Source organism: Aulonocara sp. 'chitande type north' Nkhata Bay, linkage group LG18 (genome assembly GCF_057382095.1).
Source record: "Aulonocara sp. 'chitande type north' Nkhata Bay isolate Kocher_YH1m ecotype deep benthic linkage group LG18, A_spYH_male_GT1.1, whole genome shotgun sequence".
Lineage (NCBI taxonomy): Eukaryota > Metazoa > Chordata > Actinopteri > Cichliformes > Cichlidae > Aulonocara > Aulonocara sp. 'chitande type north' Nkhata Bay.
In genome coordinates, this window is record NC_141361.1 from 11,764,414 (window position 1) to 11,785,866 (window position 21,453).

At 40.2% G+C, this 21,453-nt stretch overlaps 1 protein-coding gene across 7 annotated transcripts in view; it reads left to right on the forward strand.

Annotated features, from left to right (window-relative positions):
• The window catches only part of mtcl1 (microtubule crosslinking factor 1), an 83,348-nt gene that overhangs the window by 5,347 nt on the left and 56,548 nt on the right, over positions 1-21,453 (forward strand). For all 7 annotated transcript variants that reach the window (XM_086272080.1, XM_086272082.1, XM_086272083.1 and 4 more), the window contains exons 2-3: positions 774-998; positions 1,705-1,863. In XM_086272080.1, the coding sequence (XP_086128206.1) occupies positions 774-998; positions 1,705-1,863 (384 nt within the window). The remainder of the gene's footprint in view (positions 1-773; positions 999-1,704; positions 1,864-21,453) is intronic.

The window sequence follows — 21,453 nt, forward strand, 5'->3', positions numbered from 1 at the left end:
AATAGGATAAGTGATTAAGAAAATAATGGATACAATTTGGAATCAGTGTAAGAGGATTTTTGAGGAATTGGAATTATCTGCAAAAACGTTTTCACCAATAAAAACATCGATATAACTGTAGAACATCTGAAACAGATTATTTTGTCTGTCAGAATTTTTTTTTTTTTTTTTAGAAACTCAGGAGTACGTCTAACTTTCCAATTCAGCATTGCAGTTGTGCTGGAGCCTGTTCCAGCTGTCACAGGGTGTGAGACGGGCTACACCCTGGATACATCACCAGCCTGTACGCATAGAGACAAACAAACATTCACATGCATGGCCAATTTAGAATCACCATGCATGTCTTTGGATTGTGGGAGGAAGTGGGAGTACCCAGGGAGAACATGCATGCTCCACACAAGAAGCCCCAGCTGGCCTGAGCTGGATCCTAACTCAGGACCTTCTTGCTGTGAGGTGTTGGTGCTAGCCACCAAACCACCATGCCAGTCCCATAACAAACCATGAGAGGCATTTTTGTTTTTGTTTTTTTCTCTTAAGTAACCAGATTATAATTTCTGGAAAGAAACAGCAAGGCTATTTTTTTTCTTTCAAAGTGATTTTTGGTGCTTTTTGGCATTTTAATTCAGTAAAAGCAAGCATCTGGTAAATGGTGAATGGATCGGTATTCATATAGCGTTTTTCTGCTTTTGTACTCTAAATGAACACTCAAATCATATCAGTATTATTAATGTGCATTATTAACATAGTCGGCCTCTGTTTTCCGTCTTTCTCAGGATGAAGTGGACGAGCTGCGGGCTGAGATGGAGGAGGTGCGCGACAGCTATCTGGAGGAGGAGGTTTACCAGGTACAGGAGCTGCGGAGGGAACTGGACCGCTCTAATAAAAACTGCCGAATCCTGCAATACCGCCTGCGAAAGGCAGAGCAGAAGAGCCTACGGGTTGCTCAGACCGGACACGTGGACGGAGAGCTGCTGCGTAGTCTGGAGCAGGATCTGAAGGTCTGCGAGCTTGTCTGTGTATTTGTCAGTGACCGCAGTAACACCTGTCATCACTCAACACTTTTACACTGACATTTTGTCATGCCAAAGTATTGCATGTGTTCACACATAACGCCAAAGTTATGAAGAAGGATTTTTATCTTTAGGATAATTAATAATCTGAGCTGTAAGTTTATTCACAGCATCTTTTCAGTGTGGCAACATTATGACTCTAAGCCAGTCTTTCTTTTTCTGGCATTTTAAAATTTGGGAAACTGAAAAAAAGTGCAATCCTCAAGCTCTATATTTTTAATCAATCAATAGCAATAAAAAAGCACAACATTTAATTTTACTTAAAGGTCAGTGTTTGCTTTACCAAAAAACCCCATATACCTTAGCTTAGCTTCCCTTCATTATTTTCACAGTGGACCTGCACCTCCCTAGAGGGTGAGATTTAAGTCCAAGAAGTCCAAGTGGAAACTGAAATAGTTCAATGACTGATAGTGTCACAAGATTGATTTAAGAGAGAAACTAATAATCATTGTCATTATCAACTAATCTGTCAGTTTAATAGTAGTAATGATAAAGAAAGTTTTTCCTATAGGGCAGCAAATTATATAATAAAACGTGTGTGGATGTGTTAGGATGTAAGTCAGTAGAGGAGTACCTTAATCAACATATTAACACGTGCATTATGTTTGAACGTTTTGGGACTGTGTGACCTTAGGTGGCCAAAGATGTATCGGTACGTTTGCACAACGAGCTGGAGATCGTGGAGGACAAACGCAGCAGAGCTGAGGACGAGAACGAGCTGCTCAGACAAAAGATCATCGAGGTGGAGATCGCCAAACAGGCACTGGCCAACGAGCTGGAGAGGACCAAAGAGGTCAGAGAATAACAATGCAGTAGTTGAGAGTTTAGTTTGTGGCTTTGCTGTAAATCAACAGCCTGTAAATATGGATTTCCACATATAAACAAGGAGGAATTTTGGTTAATGTGACCATGTTTCAGATGAATGGTGATCACTGACCTGATCAGCAGGAGGGTCACTGCAGTCAAATTTTGCCTTTAAGTGCAGCATCTTTTCTCAAACACTCGCATCAGGATGTGTGAACACGTTACTTTCACTGTATTATTCAAAAATAAGGCCAAAAAACCCCTCCCACTCACAGCTCAGGTGTGTGAACAAGTTGTTCCCCATAAATGTGCGTTAGGAAAGAGGTTCAGCAACTTCTTTTAGCCAACATTCATAACAATAAACAATGAAAGAGCTCGTCAAAACCAGATGTCTTGCTTCTCGTGCTTCTCTTAGTTTAGACATTTTGACCTCGATGGCATTTCCCACTACACGGTTTGGCACATAATGAATGGCTACATCCCAAGAAGCAGTACATAACATTTTTTCTAGATGTTATGAGCTTCAGACTAACTAAACTGAAGGTATGTGATAGCTACGAAGTCAGAGAGGAAATTCCAAGTAATGTCTGAGCTCTATTTTTCTAGTTTAGTGGTGAATCTGAATCATGGAAAGTCATGCTTCTTTAGGTGCTAGGAAGTACACTCCCACTTTAACTGCAGTGTACCCACACTCCCAATTTACCCATGTTCTTTAAATATTTTAATTTTGTGTTTTTGCTGCTGTATCAGTATAATTTAGGCTTTTGTTATACTTCAATATCACTGTTTACTGCATCTGTGAAGTAAGGCCGTCTCACAGGTAACGAGATGAGCAGAAGCTATTCTCAGTGCTGCTCAGCTTCAGTTGCTTAGACTAATCGATTCTGACAACGGGAGGTAACATGCCATCTGCCAACAAAGAAAAAACTAGGCTAATACCAGACCGGTCAGTCTGGAGATGTGGCTTTCTTTTGGCAGCAGGATGACACTGTTACTCGTTTCCTGTCGTTATGTGCACTGCTGAAGATGCTTTGATTTTAAGCTCATGCCACATTGTCTCCGTGAGACTTTGCATGCTTCTGCGTACCCTTCAGAAAGGTCTACCACTGGTTCAGAATCTATATTCTAAAGATGTTTCTGACCTTAACTGTCAGTGCTCGCAACATCGCTGTTTTCAAAGACAGCTTATCAGGAACTGACTGAGAGACAGAATTCATGTCTACTATGGATGTGCTAATGCAGTCAACGCAACTCTTGTTGCTGTAATCCTGATAACCTTTTAAAAGAAAGTTATTGGGAAAGAGCGAGAGTGCAGTGTGAGGAAGCTGCACATTGTTCTTTTGACATTTTTCAGATATCTGTAATGCGGGGCGTGCTGTGTAACTCTGTAACTGTGGCTCGGTGCAGTTTTATGCAGCTCGGTGGTGGTGGGACGATGCATACATTTATGAGCATAAGATGACACAGACTGTCTTGTTCAAAGAGGAGGAGTGGAGGGAGTAGTAAGTAGAAAGGCTGAGACAGCGGCTGCTCCAAATGATTTTTTTGTGTTTTCCTCCGAGCTTTGTCCCAGAAAAACATAAACCGTCTCTGGCTCTTTTATAATACAGCACCCCCAAATGTGTTCAGAGTTGGTCCACATTTCTTTTTCCGTGGGCTCGCATAAAGTCTTTTGATTGCTTTAAAATTCAGGATAACCATTTCAGGAAATTATTAGAGTGTTTACACGCAATTTATTTGGCGATCAGCTTCCGCAACTGAATCTAAGAAACTGCCCTTTGCTCTCAGAGCTGCTCAGTCACAGAGATAACATCAGTCATAGACAGGAAAGGAGCAACACACTTACTGATAAGAATGCAGCTCAACTGGATTGAGGAGTACTTCATTTCCTTTTCAAATTTAATTACACCTCGTAAACCATGACTCAGGTGTACCGTGACGCAATTTACAGAAGAAAAGGGAAGCACATAATCCAGCACTGCTTTGAGTTTTGTTCTAGTTTGTATGAGTCAGCCCCATTACTTTTCTTAGGATATCTTTTCAGCTCCTTTATCACTAGTGTTGAATGCTAACATACACTTTAAATGCAGACGAGCACCACTGCATGAACAAAGCACCTTAACGTGGGCTTCTCAAATAAAATCATACTGTCGATCAAAAAACCCCAGTTCAGCTCAAGTTCATTATAACCATCTATTCAAAAGAACTCTTCAGAAATAAAGAATTAGATTAAAAATTTTATACACATAAAATTTACTTTAAATAAGAGCAGAGATGGCTAATCCAAAGAGCATTGGTTGGATCCCTGCCTCCTCCAGCCTGTGTATTTAAGTATCCTTGGTAAAGATAGTGAACCGCAAGTTGCCTCTGATGTGTCCATTGGTGTGTGAGTCTGTGTGAATGTTATATAAGTACCGGTCCCTTTACCGTTTCTATCAATACATTGATCTGTTACATTAAGCATCTTTTAGTAACCATACAAGTATTTATGAAAGCAGGAGTTGCTGCACTGATCCTAAAACACCAAAGTTACACAATAGTACAAACAAACCAACCAGTCGAGACTAACAACTACCATTTTTTGTGGGACCTACAAAATCAAATCGCATTTTATATTAATTGATCTACTTTAATTAAAGTTTTTGTGCTTGCGTAAAAGATACTGAGATGTATTGTGTAATCTGAGAGTAAACATCTTTGTCTCTGTACCTGAATTTGGCTTTTATACAAGGCGATCTAAAGAGCCGTGCTACAAACCTCATGTTTGACACGTTTCCCTAAAAACCTCTAGTGAAACACAAACATTGATATAATATTCTGTGTGTAAAAAAACAAAATCAACTGTTTTCTTCCTCATTCTGTGTGTGTACATTTAACAGCTTAAAATCCAGCCATCAGTAAATGTTGTCGTATTTGCCAATAGTTATTCTGATGTTGGGCATATGTTATATTTATACACATTAATCCTCAATTTGTTTTGAAAAAGTATTATGAAAAAAAAATCAGTTTGAATTTTTTCACTGCATTGCTAAAGGTCGGCTAATCTCCAACAGTTTGTGCATCTCTGCCCTTTAAAACCCAAGTCCTCATGTCCCTGCGCCTGTTCTTGGCTATTGGAGGCTGCACAATGTGACGCTGGCCCAGAGATTGGCACCCCAGCATGGATTAATCCAACAAGAAGGGCTGTTATAAAACAGCCTGGCGTTTTTCCGTACGCTCAGATGGGAGGGGAGAGCGAGGGAGAAAAAGACAGAGAGGTATGGGATGGCTGTAAGCAGATGGCCATAGGCCACGTGTGCGTGCGCTATAACAACAGCTTTCGGCCCTGATATCAAACAGTTTAGCAGAGCTGCCTGACGGGATCTTCTTCACTTTAAATTATGGTCTCGTTGCTGGTCAGCACGAAGGCAAACTGTGATCAATTGGGAGATTTTTCATTCTGACATTTGAAGAAAGGCCCACTGATGTGTGTAATGAACTGGAACTAATGAAATGCCAACACGCAGAACACGAGCATCAGGTGATTTATCTGCAGTTCCTGCTTCGCTGTGATAAACTCATCTTTCATTAGGCCAAAGGATAATCCTTTGTGCGGTGGTTTCCCCCTCAGTGACTCCCAGGTATCTTGCACGTCAGATATTTTCATATTGAAGCATTAACTTGACATCAGATGTCATGAAAGCAGTGATCAATAAAGTCTCATTGAGGGTTATGCTGGTAAGATGAGGCTTCTTTTGGAGTAGGCAGAGAGCATTTAAGTGTGATTTTGTAGCGTTTGTTCTGCTGAAGGAGTTCTAATAAAAGCCGTTCACAGCAGTATCTGTGGATTATTCATCTTCTTAATGAATTTGAGTGGAGGACATATCTAAAAAGGAAGGTGACCAAATAAAGGCACTATTAGTGGGTCCTACTATATTCATTTTGATTTAATCGAGTCATAGCGAAGCCCTAAAAAAGAGAATATATCTGGAACTAAGAATCTCTAATCACTTGATCCCAGACCCTGATGTGATGTTTCAAGAAAGCCTTTCTGGTCTGTCAGACAGCCCAAATTAATTTCACATTGGCCACTTTCTTTTCAAATCAAATCAAATCACTTTTTATTGTCACATCACATGTGCAGGTACACTGGTACAGTACATGTGAGTGAAATTCTTGTGTGCGAGCTTCACAAGCAACAGAGTTGTGCAAAAATACAATAACGTAAAACAAGCAAAATATAAGAATGGCTAAATCTGAGACTAATAAATATATGTACAATATATAATAGTATATGCATTACTGGATGTGTATACTAATATGTTTTTCTATATATGTGTGTGTGTGTATACATATTTTACAAATTAAATAGATTAAACAATAAAATAAAATATATAAAAAATATACAGAGTTGGTTGAGACATGTGCAAAACAGTGGCATTAATGTACAGTATGTAGTGCATAATGGTTTTTTTTTTCAGTCTAATTGATTATTAAATAAATAAAGAAAAACATCTGCTGAGGATCATTTGAGATTGAAAGCTGCCATTTTTGGGAAGTGGAAAAGGGTATGTCACCTGAAATATACATTAAAATGAAGAGCATGTGCAGGCAGAATGTATTCGAGTGAAATTGTTTACACGATGCAATCTGTTCGATAAGGGTTGTATTCCAAAGGCTGATTTGCTTCAAGTGCTTGTGGATGCATAGAGTCGTCACCTGTGCTCATTAGCAAGCTTCTGTTTTGTGTGTTTTTGGGGGGTTTGTTTAATCTTTGCAAAGCGATGGTGTGTTTTTCCTTTTATTGCCTTGTTTCATGTGCAGGTTGCAGTGGAGACGAATCAAAAATTTGCAAATGATGAACTGATTTGATGTGCATTATCAGTTTAACTACTAACTAAATGCAACACAACTCTGCTGGTTTTTAACTATGAAAGAGCCACAATAACTGGGTTCACTTATGCAGAACCAAAAATAAAGACTGAAGGTGTCTACGAGAGAAGTTCCAACCTTTCAGTTGTTTTGTTGCTGTGTTTTCCCCACTACAAAGATTTCAGAGGGAAATGCCTGCATTCTTAATAAGTCACCTCAACCGTATCTGAGCGAGAGTCACCACAGACATTTGTTTCATGTCAGAGCTGCTGCATCGTCCCCCCCCTTCCTTGGCGGAAAAAGCGTTGGCTTTGAAGAAGCATCTCCTGATCCTTCTGTTCTCCTTGCTTCTCCACACCTCTCTCTTTCACATCTTCCCCCTCTCCTCTCCTCTGCTGTGGTTCCCCTGTTGGAGGAGTGTAAAGGAATCTCATTGACCTAGTTAGTATCTTGTGTCTGACTCCACCAATAGGAAGGAGAACAGGCGTGAGGAGAGGAGCAGCGTAGGGACTCAAAATTTGCTGCAGTGACACACATCCATATAAAGCTTATCATCGCGCAGCCACTGTGCAGTTTGCTCAATGTGCAGAAATTCTTCGTAGACGTGATTGAGAGGAGGACGCCATTACTTGCACATTTCTGCTGTTTTCAGGTGGAAACCACATCTTCAGCTCCGATTTAATGAGAACGGCATTAGAATAACACCATAAACGCACGTCTGAAATCAAGGCTGTGCTTGACACATAGCTTTTTATTTTACAACAGTAATGTGTATCATGAATGCCTAAACTGTGGAGTAGTAAATCATTTTAGAGGAGACAATATTGTTACCCTATAGGCAAGCTATCGGAGACCCAAAGCAAGTAATGGAAAATCGACAAGTGCATGAAACCCTGGAGTCATGTGTTACAACTCTGAGGCATTTGGCCTTTGAAGTTAAAACCCTTGCAAGATGGAATTTCTCCTTTTCTATTTATTTATTTATTTTTCATGCACGCCGTCGTGTTGCTCAAACGTTTCAATTTGCAGTCGTATCCAAGCCGTCGTTTTATAATCAGAAAACATCCCGAAGCATTCGCCGTTCCAGCATGAAAGTGTGTCTTTAAATGTCTTCAGACACATGAAGGGGCATTTGAAAGAAATTCAAAAACATATTTGTCGCCATCCTAAGTGCAGTCTTCAGAAATCGTGAGCCTTGGCATGTAGTTCACATCTGATTTGCATTTAAAGTGCTCTTACAGGCATCAAAGCTGGTAAAATACTTTATCTAAAACAGTTGATATTTGATGATGAAATTAAACTAAATGTATCCTGAGTTTTTCGTAATGTCTATAAAATTAAATCTGTATTTATGGAAGCTACCTGGCAACTAGCCATGGCTGGTTGAAAATTCAGATGTTTCCACCTTTTTTGGGTGCCATCATTTGATGTTTATAGTTGAAAATGGGGAAAAATCTCTATAAAGGCAAAGCTAATCTTGCATCTGTGCTTTGAGCGTGTAATGCAAAGTGGGTCACTGGTAACTAAATTCAGACATTTTCGTACTAAGTTTGACTCTTGTAATCCTGTAAGGATCATGTGAGAACGTTTTAACTTTGTTTTGATTCTGCAAACAATTCTCCCACCCACAGCCTGAATAAAACAATAAATACAACTGTAGTGTATCACAAGCCTATTTCATGTATAAATAAAAAATTATCCCTCGACACCCATCTGCCGTTTTCTAACAGCTCTGTTGTCTGGAAGAGCAAACGGGTAAATTTCTTCTGGTGCGTAGTGACCAAAACAATGAGCTAATGCAGCTTAAAGTTATATGGAGAAGAGCTAATATTCTTACTAGGTCTAAAAATTTCCAGATGTTTGAGCTTGAGAGCAGAAAAAGGCATATAGAGTGATCCTGATGAAGCAGGAACTCTTGCCATAAGGCATTACAAGGAGATGATCTATGGTGGCCCAGTGTTACATCTTATCAGGATGCTTACAGCAACTCTGTGCTGGCCAGTTTCCATTTCTTTTACTCCAAAAATAAGCCCAGTTACATGTTCCGTGCACACCTGCAGTCCTACTGTCAAAAGCTGCTTGTAGCCATGTTTATAGATCAGGCTACAGGGACTTTGTGGTGTCAGTGAGCTTCGCTGTAGTCTAAAAAAGTTCATTTGATGAGGCAGCGGTCAGAGATCGCCTGAGTCACAGAGCGCTGTCACCATGTCCTCACCGACAGCAGCAACAGGGCGAGACAAGGCTGCATCAACATAAATGTAAACTACAAGAGACTAAAGTGACTTATGGGAGGATTGTGCAGCCCTCCTGTTGCAGAAGAACACGTCTACTGTCAGGGAAAAGACGAGTATATTATTTAGCACGACTCTTGTGCAAGACATTAAGCTCTGTTCTGGCCTTTAACTAGAATCTGTTTCCAGAATGAGTACAAAGGCACATAGAGATGCAATCATATCCAAAAAAATGTTTTCCTTATTTTCCTTGTTGTTATATAACATGTAACATTTCGAAGAATGTGTTGGCTTTTAACATTTCCAGTAAAGCCAGAGAAGCATTATCACTCATTAGGAGTCCTATTTCTGGCACTGGATGAATATAAGTTCAATAATAACACATCTTTTAACTTGTCCAGGTCTCTGTAAACTCCTTGGGGAAATACCTGGCTGAAATATCTAGTTGATAAATGCTTCAATATGTACTTTATACAGTGAGTTTTTCATAGTGTTTTTCACAGAAAACAGCTGCCTGCCACAGCTGAGAGCACTGAAAGTGACCAGAACAGTAAAGCTAGGAGTTTTATAACTAACATGATCATTTAAGGTTCCTGATTATTCTGTGTGCTCATCACTCCCTGCAAAATCTTAATTATTCTACATGAAAGGCTTAGTGTTTTTTAAAAAAAATATGGCACTATGAATATTAAAAATGCAACTCAGGATATTGCATATGCACAGAAAATATACGGCTACTTTCATAAATAGAATAGCTTGTTTCTTTCCAAAAAGAGTTCGATGCACATTTTGATGTACACATTTTTCATCAAGATGGACTCCAATAGAATCACAAAGCTGTTTATGTTTTTACAGTCCAGGAGTGTATAACCTTCCTGAGAAAATAAAGAGCTGTGCCTGGTCAAGCTTGCAGTATCCAAGTGAGTTCTCTATCATATTTAAAGTGGTCTATTTCAGGCAATGTATTAGTCTGGGGGGGACTGTGTGGTCTCTCACTTGAAGTAGATGGGGCTGCATGTGTCTGAGAACTGTGGGAGCCTATAGATCTGTTTGTGCTTTAATCCACAGTGCTTGTTACAGAAGAAACTATGAGACTGGGAAAGAAAACAGAGGCTGTCACTGCTTCCTCTCCGAGGTTATATGTTGCACGCAAACAGTCATAAGCAAATAATGACTTCGGTGATATGGACAGAGACCTGCTGCATAGCTTGTTAAGACTGAGGGAGACTAAATCAGAAAGCTGTGAAATCTTGGTGACTTATCCCTCCTTTAATTACCTCTTCTATTTGCTTTCAATCCCCTCTTTGTTAAGTACCTAGGGGGTTTTAGTGTAGCTTCCTCGCCCTCCTTTGCTGGCCTTGAATTTCGCTGCACTAATGATGACCTGGAGAAGAACATCATCACCGTTTGACTATACCAACACATAACGAAGGTCGAGGTATTGTAGTTTCTAGAGAGCTACTGCAAGCCTGTCGTTTCCATGTCATGCTGTGATATTCAGTACTAGATGAAGTTGTTTTTTTTGTTTTTTTTGAAGCTTCAAACTGCTCTTTAAGCTATCAGCAGTTCACATGATAATGCACATTGCCTGTGAACAACCATCTGAGATAGAGCCATTCTTTTTATGCTTAATTAAGTGCGATTCAGACATAGATGTTTATAGTGATAGGAACGGATATACTGACCGCCAGGCTTTTAATTTTAAGTGAACTTTAAAATACCAATTTTAGGGAGTTTGTACTGTGTTGATGCTTAGATAACATGGATAACATTAGTTTTGTGAGACTTAAAGTTAGACATATACCCCAATTACCAATATATCTCCAATAACCTAATATTGGCTGATGAATTAGCTGGCTCACGTGGTTGGTTTTAAAATACAGCCCTGGAGTTGCAAAATGTTACAGGTTATGAGTGTAAACTACAGTGTTTAGAAATCAAACACTGGTTAACCTTTAATTAAATAAGCGTATCAATGCCTTAGACCCCCTCTAAGGAAACTGAGAAAAGGCAAAGCTCCAGCCCAGCTGAGGGAGGAAGGCGGTCATCCCAGAAGAATCAGTTAAAAGCTCCACTTCAGGAGCTGTGACATGACACAAACAAACACTACCCCCCGACTTAAGCCATCATCTGGGCTAATAACAAGTCCGGGTAACAACTCTGTAGATTACTGCACTCCTTGGCCGCCACCTGAGCTCAGACTTCGTTATCTTGTACAACGTCCTGTGGCAGCTTGGTAGTCTGCTGGGATTTCATAATAGTTCAGTATTTCACCTCTCACTTTGCTCCTTTATTGGTTCCCCTCCTAACATTTTCTGGCCACGAAGCTCCCATGTGTGCAGAGGCGAAAGCCCCTCCTTCTTATTACCAACCTTTTGTGAACCTTTTGATGCACACAAGGGCACAGTGAAGTGCTGGGTGGTGGAAAAGTGGCGCGGGGGTGAGGCCGACCTCATTATCAGCCAGCTGGACACTCGTACGCATCGTTTTGACCCTCATCCCCCCCTAACCTACACCCCCCTCCAACTGTGCGCTCATTCAGGCTCCTTCCATAGATTATAATAGTGCTCTGTTGTATGCTGTGTGTATGGTTCCTATTAGTGAGCAGAGGAGACATGGCTGATGCCTGAGGGAAAGCTCCAGATAAACAGACACAAGTTTATGATCATGGGGTTGTAAGGTTTTTATTTATCCTTGCTTTGTTACCATAGACACATGCTTGATGGTAACAGAACGAGGAGTCAGAGTCTTGAAAAATAACTTGGTTCCTGCTAATTATGAATTGCAGATGATGTGAGAAGAGGCTGCCGTTCCTAACTACATGATAATCATGGGCTAAAGGATAATAAGCCGCTGATAAGGGCTTAATTGGGCCTGGAAGCTATCTTGAGAAGTCTGTTTACAGAAACAATCAGATGCACCAAAGTCTAAATGGGCTTATTTCTTTTTGCACTGTTGCATTGGAGTAAGATTTGAGGGAAGTATCTGATCTTTTGATTGCACCAAATCTCAAAGAAAGGGATTTTTAGTAACAGGAAATTATATATCGACTGATCTTTTAAAATGCCAATTTAAAAGATTTTTTGTTTTTACTGGTTTTTGAGACTTAACGTTAGACATATATCCCAATACCAATATGTCTCCAATACTCTAATATTGGCTGATGAATTGGCTTGGCTTGGTTGGTTGATTTTACAGGACAGCTGTAACTGGAACAAAGTTTAAATGTCCATCACACAATATCATTGCTGCTATAGCCTAAGTTTGGAAACCCATTGACTAGTCTGCTGGCAAAGTCTCTGAAGACAAGGAGCAATTTTTCAGGGCTCCTGATAGAGCTGATGCGTGTCTGAGCAATGACTTCCTGTTGTATTCAGTGATAGTTGTTTCCAAATACTCAGTTTTGGGCACAACTTTTTTTCTATGCTAAATAGTCAATGTTTTCAAGATTGCATTTCAGCAAATACTCCCCCAGTCTCTCCTTGCTCTTTACACAGAGTGTTTACCTGCACACAATCAAAGGTTGCTTAAATGTGTTTGGTCAGCAGAACTCAAGCTGACTGCATAATGACACCAGAAAACCTTTGCCTGCAGGTTCTACATATTCATAGGCAGATATCTGTTTATGGAGATTACTGTGACCTACTTCCACCATTGTAACCAACCCATTAGGAATGCAGCATGAACTGGTGTGATGATCAGCAAGACACTGGTGGCATTGTGGAAAAACAAAGCAAGCCTGAATGTTTGGACTTTTAACAAAGAGGAAAAACCAGTTCCTTGTTTCTATGATGTTTCCTCAAACTGTGACCTCACTAAGGAGGATGGCCATAAACAAAACCAGTACACGAGTTGTAGCTGTACATTATATTCAATGAGTTAGTAGTTATTAGTAGGTATCTACATAAGTCAACCTTGAAGTTGTGTCCAAGTGTGTTAGAGCTACCTCTCACGATGAAGTAAACGTAATCCTCATCTCCCTCAGAGATTTTGGTTCATGTTGACACAATAGCCTCACACAGTTGGTGCAGAATTGGGCAAAAAATGTGCCAAGAAAATGTCCCTCACCCCACTATATCCCCAGCCTGAGTGGTTGGTTTTATGCTCTCTTGTTGTTCAGTTCTGACCCTACCATCTGAATGTTGGAGAAGAAATTGTGACTCATCAGACCAGGCAATGTGTTTCCAGTCTTTGATGAGCCTGTATGAATTGTAGCTTCAGTTTCCTGTTTCTGGTTGACAGGAGTGGCAGCCAGTCTGAAGATGTTCTTCTGCATACCTTGGCTGTAATGAGTGTTTATTTGAGTTACTGTCTTCCTGTCACATTGAAGCAATCCAACCATTCTCTTCAGACCTCTGATGTCAACAAGGCATTTTTAGTCAGAGAGCTGCCGCTCGTTGGATATTTCTCTTTTTTTTTGGACCATTCTCTACAAACCTTAGAGCTGGTTGTGTGGAAAATCACAGTAGATCAGCAGTTTCTAAAATACTCAGACTAGACCATCTGGCACCATTTCACTACATTGGTGGACCATGTAGTGGAAAGGGATGACTCAGAGATTCTGTTCCCACTAAATGTATGCTGTATGCATGTACGCATGAGTAAACTGCACAAGTGAGCAGGTCGTGGATGACTTCAGTTCTGAGATGCTAGAGTTGGGAAGTTGTGAGTGATCTCCAGAGTAGTTCTTTACTTTTCAAGAGTTTTGATGTATTTTTTTTTATGTCAGTACAACTTTCTGTTTTTCTCTGTTTTCCATTAAGAAAGACAACAATGACCCAGTTTGTTAATTTATCAACATAAAACACCCACTAATGATATTCAGACAAGTGAAGACTTCCTACTTTTTCTTCTTTTTATATATTCGATCAAAGGAATCCCCCTCTCTGTTCGGCTTGCGTGGGAGTGGGAATGTAATTTTGAGCGGCATCCGTCTAGGTCACGCGTATAATCACTTTTGACTCAAGTAAAGGAGATTTACATGCCAAATTGAAGCAAAGGTTTGGAATCAATGTAATGAATGGTGCTGAAGTGGGTCAGCTATGAGAAATACTGCAACGGGCTACATTTGTTTGAGTTTTTGGTCTTTTCATCATATTTGTTGATAATAACAGAGATTCATCTGTGCGCTGCTTTGGACAAAAGCATCTGCCAAATACATATGAAGGTAAAATATCACCAGCTTTATCCCTTATCCTCCCTTCAAAGATGAATTCTTAATCTCAGCTGCACCAACTGGTTCAAGATGGGTTGCACAAAAAAATAAGAGAGGATCTTTGTGTTCTGCATGTCTGTGCTGGAGAAATTTGTTCTGGCAGGAACAGCATGGGAAATGTAGTATCTCTTTCCATTTCTGATTTGTCAGCATTAATTTGCCCGAGGGCGGGGTCGCCTCCGGTTGAGTGTAACTCGCTGATCTTATCCGTCTTCTCTGTATATCTTGATGAGTGCAGAGCGACATTCGCCTCCCTTGCCTTCTCCACATGGCTCGCTTTCTTTGTACTGCACACTGCACAGCACTGGCACGCAGCCAGTCTGCTTTCCCAGAATACTCGCTGGACCTGCTGAAGAGTTTGGAGGCAGCTGACATGGCAGCTCTTCCCTCCTCCTGGCCTGTCTGAGCCACAGTGTCACTAATAGCTGTTAGTGGGTTGACTCCTAGTGACGCTTTAAATTATTATTTTATATATGTATCCATACAGTAGCTTCACTTAGACTCTGGGATGTTTGGGAGTTCAGGCTTTTTAGGCTGGATGTGCACTGGATGACCTCCAGACAGAGCAGTAGTATGCAGCGCCAATGCCTTTCAGGTGTATTGTGTATTTTTCACTTGTCTCTAGGGAAGAGTTTTGCTGTGTCTGCAGGCTTTTTAAAGCACTGTCCTGCAGCTCATTTTAAGTTACACACATTCCCACCTGGGAGCTGCCCTGTACAGTCTCATGACTTCACCGAGGGCTTTGTTATAAAGGGGTACAAGGGTGTCCATTCATTTTTCTTTGATTCACAGGTGATCTCAAACAAACAGTCATCTAATATTTGTGGGATTGCTGCTGTTGTCCTCAAGCTTTTGTAGACTTCGGCAGTAAGACCTCACAGCAAGAAAGTTGTGGGTTCGAATCTGGACTGGGGCCTTCTTTGCATGTTCTCCCCGTGTCTGTACGGGCTTCTCTATGGTTTCCTCTCACAGTCCAAAGAGATGTATGGGGATGGTTTAAGTGGTGGTTCTAAAGTAGCTGTTGGTGTGAATGTGAGTGTAAATATCTGTCTCTGTGCATTAGCCAAAAGCCACAGCATGTCTTTTATCCTGCCGTCCTTCTCTCACACGTGGTCGTGGCAGATGGCCCCGCCCCTCCCTGAGCCTGGTTCTGCCGGAGGTTTCTTCCTGTTAAAAGGGAGTTTTTCCTTCTCACTGTCAAAATAAACTATCATAGCTATGCAGATGACACACAAATATATATCACAATGTCACCAGGAGACCGAGGCCCTGTACAGGCTCTTGGTAAATGCATTGAGGAAACTAATGACTGGTTGTGCCACAATTTTCTCCAGCTAAACAAAAACAAAACTGAGGTAATAGTCTTTGGTGCCAAAGAAAAACGATTACAGGTCACCAGAGAACTTCAATCTATACACCTAAAAACCACAAACCAGGCGAGAAATTTGGGTGTAGTGATGGATGCAGACCTAAACTTAGAAAAACACATTAAGACAATAACAAAGTCAGCTTACTATCACCTCAAGAATATTTCAAGGATAAAAGATCTGATGTCTCAACAGGACCTGGAAAAACTAGTCCATGCATTCATCTTTAGTAGGCTTGATTACTGTAACAGCATCTTTACAGGTCTACCTAAAAAATCAGTCAGACAACTACAGCTCATTCAGAACTCTGCTGCTCGAGTCCTCACTAAGACCAAAAAAGTGGACCACATCAGTCCAGCTCTGAGGTCTTTACACTGGCTGCCTGTCCGTCAGAGGATAGACTTTAAAGTTCTGATGCTGGTCTATAAAGCTCTGAATGGTTTAGGACCAAAATACATCAGTGACCTCCTGACCCAGTATGAACCTTCCAGATCCCTCAGGTCATCTGGATCCGGTCTTTTATCAGTTCTCAGAGTCAGAACCAGACACGGAGAAGCTGCATTCAGCTTTTATGCTCCTTATATCTGGAACAAACTCCCAGAAAGCCTCAGATCAGCTGAAACACTCAGTTTATTTAAATCCAGGTTGAAGACTCACCTGTTCTCAGCTGCATTTGAATAAAGCACCAAATCCAAACTTTTAAGCTTAAATTTCAAAACTAACATTTTAACTACTGATTTTATCTGTGTTGATTTTATATACTGTTTTGTTTGTTTGTTAATTAGTTTGTTTGCTTGTTTTAATCAATTTTAAATCATGCTTTGTATTGGTTTTTGTTTCTAATGTCTCTGTAAAGCACTTTGAATCACCTTGTTGTTGAATTGTGCTATACAAATAAACTTGCCTTGCCTTGCCTTACCAATGTGCTTGCTCATAAGGGGTCATATGATCCTGTATGTATTATTGCAGGATCTACCTTACAATATAAAGCGCCTTGAGGTGACTGTTGTTGTGATTTGGCGCTGTATAAATAGATTGAATTGAAACAGATTGGCGATCCATCATGGGGTGCCCAGCCTTAGAGTCACAGGGCAGAAGAAAATAGATGGATGCCCACACTGCACAGTTTAGTTTAGTTTAGTTTTTTGTTTTGTTTTGTTTAGCTGAAAGTTCAGAATAATGACGAATAAAGACGAGTGATGAGTTATGCAGTTAGAGCTAGGAGGCGATTAGGTGCATTTTAAATGTTACTGTAAGGTTATAGAGAATTTTCAAGAGTGTTTATTTTGTTATCTGGTTAATTCATGCTGACATTTCATTGAATGCCAATCATTTTTGTAAATAGACACTTTAAAAGATACTAATTCAGTGCAGGGCAGCCTGTGGTATCTACAGTTACTGTTAAGTTAGGTCAAGGATAGCTACCCATACGGAAAAGAAATAGTAAAAACTTATATGTGATTACTCATGAAAGTGGCCACTTTCTCATTACTTTCATATATTGTTTTAGTAAGTATCCAAAACATACAAGTTTCATTATATAATTTTTCAAGGGATCTTATATCTGTTTTCACTCTTATATGCTTTTCATACAAGTTTCACACAAGACAGATACAAACTTTATAAGATTTATATATATCTTTTCCATATGGGTAGCATTGGTTTGAAATTAAGCTCATGATGCTCTTTAGCACCATTTGCCAAAATGCATTTTTATGACTTTATGGGGACTGGACATCACCCATGGCAGCATAATAGTTCACATCACATCTGCATATATAACGCATTAGACTCAGAGCTGCAGCAGAGCAGGTTAAGTTGATCATATTAGGAAGTTCATAGTGAGTCATTAATGTTTCTCCACCTGCCTAATCCTGTCATGTAACATGTCAGTTGTACCATCATAGTGTCAGCACAAACAAGGACATTAAATAATTTCTAAATTATAAAATCAGGTATTAGGCTTGGTAGCTGAGTCTTACAGCAAACAAATGCAGCTACAGCTATGTAGTTTTAGTTCAGATCATTTGTACCTTACTCAAAATGCAGTGTTGACATAGTCAGGCAAACTATAAGAAGCCCTACCTTTGCAGCAGACTTGACAAGAAAGAAAATAACGAGTTGTTTGGACTTGGCACTCCTCTCCAGGCTGGAAATGTGTTCAGAACAAAATTCACTTGTTCTCTGAAGCTGGTTCACTTTGCCAGACTGTGTGCCTTTCATAGCAGAAATATCAATCACCACTTCCCTCCTCTTGCCTTTAGCGGTCGGGTGCAGTCTCCCCGTTCGACTCCACCACCAGCTCTCTCACCGAGCCACAGGGGGAGGTTGCCAGTTCTGCACTTGTCATCCTTCCATAGCAGCGAGGGGGCTAAATCAGGCCCGCAGTCGCTCAGAGTTTATCATTAGTTGGATCCAGTCCAAAAAATAAACTCAGATTCTTTAGAGCGCTCGTGGCAAAATAAATAAGTAAAACAAAACTTGGCTTATTTAAGATGTCCTTTGCAAATATGTTGGTTTTAAAATGTATGAAAATATTCATATTTACCTAACTAACGTACCTTCTTATACCACACTAACTATGAACATTTTTCCATGAGATATAACAAAGAACTACAAATCATGGCACCAAGAGCTTTACAAATAGAGCCAAAAGTGACAGAATGGGAGCAATATCGCTTGAAGTTTTTACACTGAGCCCCTCTGGTTGTGAGAAATACTGTTCGAATAGCAATGTTTAAAACAATATTTTAGATTTGGATAGCTCATTGCTGGAGGAGATGTCTATGGGGTTTTTGTTTTGTGTGTATAATATTATTTTTTTTCTTTTATGTTGATTTTCTTTTGTGCCAGTGATGATATTCATTGTTGATGTCCTACTACTTAATTTGTGTGTTTCTCAAACTCATGTTTTATATCACAGTAAAATTAACAGATAAACCAGAACATTTCATTCACTAAATGTACCTATTAATGTGTCAGTCATTCATGCACAGACTAGTTTTTTGTGGATAGACTCTTATCCACCCCAGATGTTTAAGTCTGATGGCAGTGCGGCTTCACCTGTGGACCCTTTTTTATTACTTGTTTACTTCATTTCAAAAGTAGAGAAGTTTATAATAGTTATAATAAACAACAAAAAACTAAATAAAAGTTAATGCACATGCTCACTCTATGGGATGGTATTTATGTCAATATGTACGCGCGAGCAAAAACATAACCTGAGCAAATAGTTTCATTTCATGGGTGGAATTAAATTCCTCGCACATAAATGCAACATCCACGCCCAGAACTCGGCAGCAGCGTGCACAAATACGCCATCCCACACGCCAGAGCGTCTTCTTTTCACATGCCGCTGCTGTTTCACAACTCTCTACGCTCGGACATAAATTCTGCTCGCGCGAATCGACTCACTTTTGACGTGTGACTGGTCGCTTTGATGGACTCTTCAGGTTACTGCATTAAATCGAGTTACAATGTGGCAGCAACAGAAGCCACTGTGTTTTTTCAAAAGTATTTCTTTACAAAAGCAACCCTGTATCCACAGCTACCAGATAACGATAAGCGGAAGCGAACGGATGGATGGATATTTGAACTTCAGCCTCCACACGGAGTCTCTTCAGCATACATTAGAACTTCTTACTTTACCACCAACCTTAAAAAAAAAGCTTCATCGCGTAGAGTTTCCTTTTAATGTTCCACTCAGCCACTGATCTGTTTAGAGACTAAACTGAAGATGTGCTTAATAAGGTGGATGGAAAAGTGCTCACGGAGATAAAACAATAACACAAAACTGCGCTTCTTTTTAAAAGCGCACATTATCGGTTGAAAAACACCTGATCAGAACATTGAGAGCAGGTGCTGTTAGTGTAATTATAACATCCGTCTGTGTTCAGAAGCTCCCGCTCCTTGTCTCACTTCTTCTATTTCCAGGTCAGATTTTTCGATTTGGCTGTCTAGAGCTATCCGTTACCGTGGCAACCAGTGATGGATAGCACAGCCAGCCACGGGTCATTAATTACTGTGAGAAGATTTTCTTGCTTTACTAGCTACTGTTCACAGGGCAACCAGGCGGTGTGTCCTTTGACTGTGAGCCAGCTGAGACATCTTTACCGTGAGTTAGTGGAAGCATTTTTGTTTGATGCTTTGAGGACTTGAATTCTACATTTCCTTATTATCTGCTTAGTATTATGATGATGGATGCTCTTATTACAAATGGTCAAAGCTTCAGACAGTGAGTTCAGTTATGTGCCATTAGTGTGTGAAGATCGAGCTTCAGACTGTTTCAGGCGCTGTTTCTTTTTTCTTCATACTCTTGAACGTGTAAATCAGAGGCCATCTTAGACACAGAGCTCTGAATATGAGATCATAGAGGCTCCGCTGACCTGCTGTTTGACCCTACCAAGGGGCAGCCAGTTAGGAGAAAGCTCTCTTAAAGCTGGTGGTCTTAAAGACAGAGGAGCTACTGTGTCTAGTGTCAGACAGCTGATGATGCTAAGGCTCAAAATTAGATAATCAGGTGATATTTTGAACTGTGAAACATGCAAAGCTACTTTAGTAAAGTCAAGGAATAGAACGTGGAGGTGAAAATGAGGAAAATTCGCCCACTTTGAGGAAAAAGTAAAAAATAATGTAAATATTCAATAATCTCAATGTCAACCGCCTCATGTAGATCCGCTAGTTCCTGACCTGGAGATCTGGATCCCATCACTTGGCCACAAGATAAACCAGAGTGTCTCAAACTTTTCATCGCATTTCTAATTGTTACTGAGATGTTTGTTGAATTTGTAATCCTTCAACATTTCCCATTTTAAAGAATGTGTCATGTCTGACGTTGGACATCTTTATGTTATTACCTCAAACTTCCAAAGCTCATGACACAGCAGGTTTTTTTAATCCTTAGAGTAAAATACTAAACAGTTGGTAGACAACGTGATCTCTTTGGTAACTTGACCATTTTGAAGCTGAATTTACACTGAAATTAAACATCAGTGTCTACAGAAGCAGCTACTTGTCCCGCTTCTGGTTTCATTATCAGTCTCATCAGTTATGTGTACATGCTGCAGACTCCTCGAGGTTGACAATAAGGAGACTACCTTCCTTTTCTCACTCTTATCTTTCTTTACCTGCTCTTATATCCTCATGACAAAGATAACAGGGGATCATTGCTGCCTGTCTTTGCTATATTAAATATCTTTTCCCCTACTATACTGCTTATAAATCAGCATTGTGCAACACAGTACTCTTCTGCGCCCTATAAGTTTTCATGCTTGGTCTCTGAAGCTTAATAAAGTACTCAAATGAATGTGGCCTGTCTGTGTTTCATGATGGCACCTTGAGGTGAAGCTGATTGTAATTATACGTTTGAGAGAAGCTTCTGATGCTAATGGGAGCACTCACTGAAGTGAAGCCTCTCCTCTCTCTTGTTTCCTCTTACCGTGGGATCTGCAGTGTCAGCACTGCACCTCAGCCATTCGAGAGCCAGCGTGCATGTTAATGTATGACACGTGCAACACAAATGCACACACATAATGACTAATGCATGTCTTACATTGCGAAATCTGATCTGCTTGAGGAAAACCCTCTCTTGCACAGTTATTTTGTTTTGCTAAATAGTTTCAGCACTCGCGCAGTGATTTACATAATTTGGTAATTATTAGCAGTTAATTGCAGTTTTCTGTTGATTTATTTTGAAGCAGCATGAAATGACAACACTCCTCTGTTCTGTAAAAGAGATTAGCAGGAGTGTTTCTGCTAAACTTCTGCCGAATTTCTTAATGCCCCCGTAGGTTGTGTCGAACTTGTGTCTTTGGATCGTGCCAGCTGGCAGAGTGGCATCGTGTTTTCCACGAGCAGCATGCCAGGCCGTCGGGTTGTTCAGGGAGATTTGTAAAGCGTGAGCGAGAGCGGTAGTG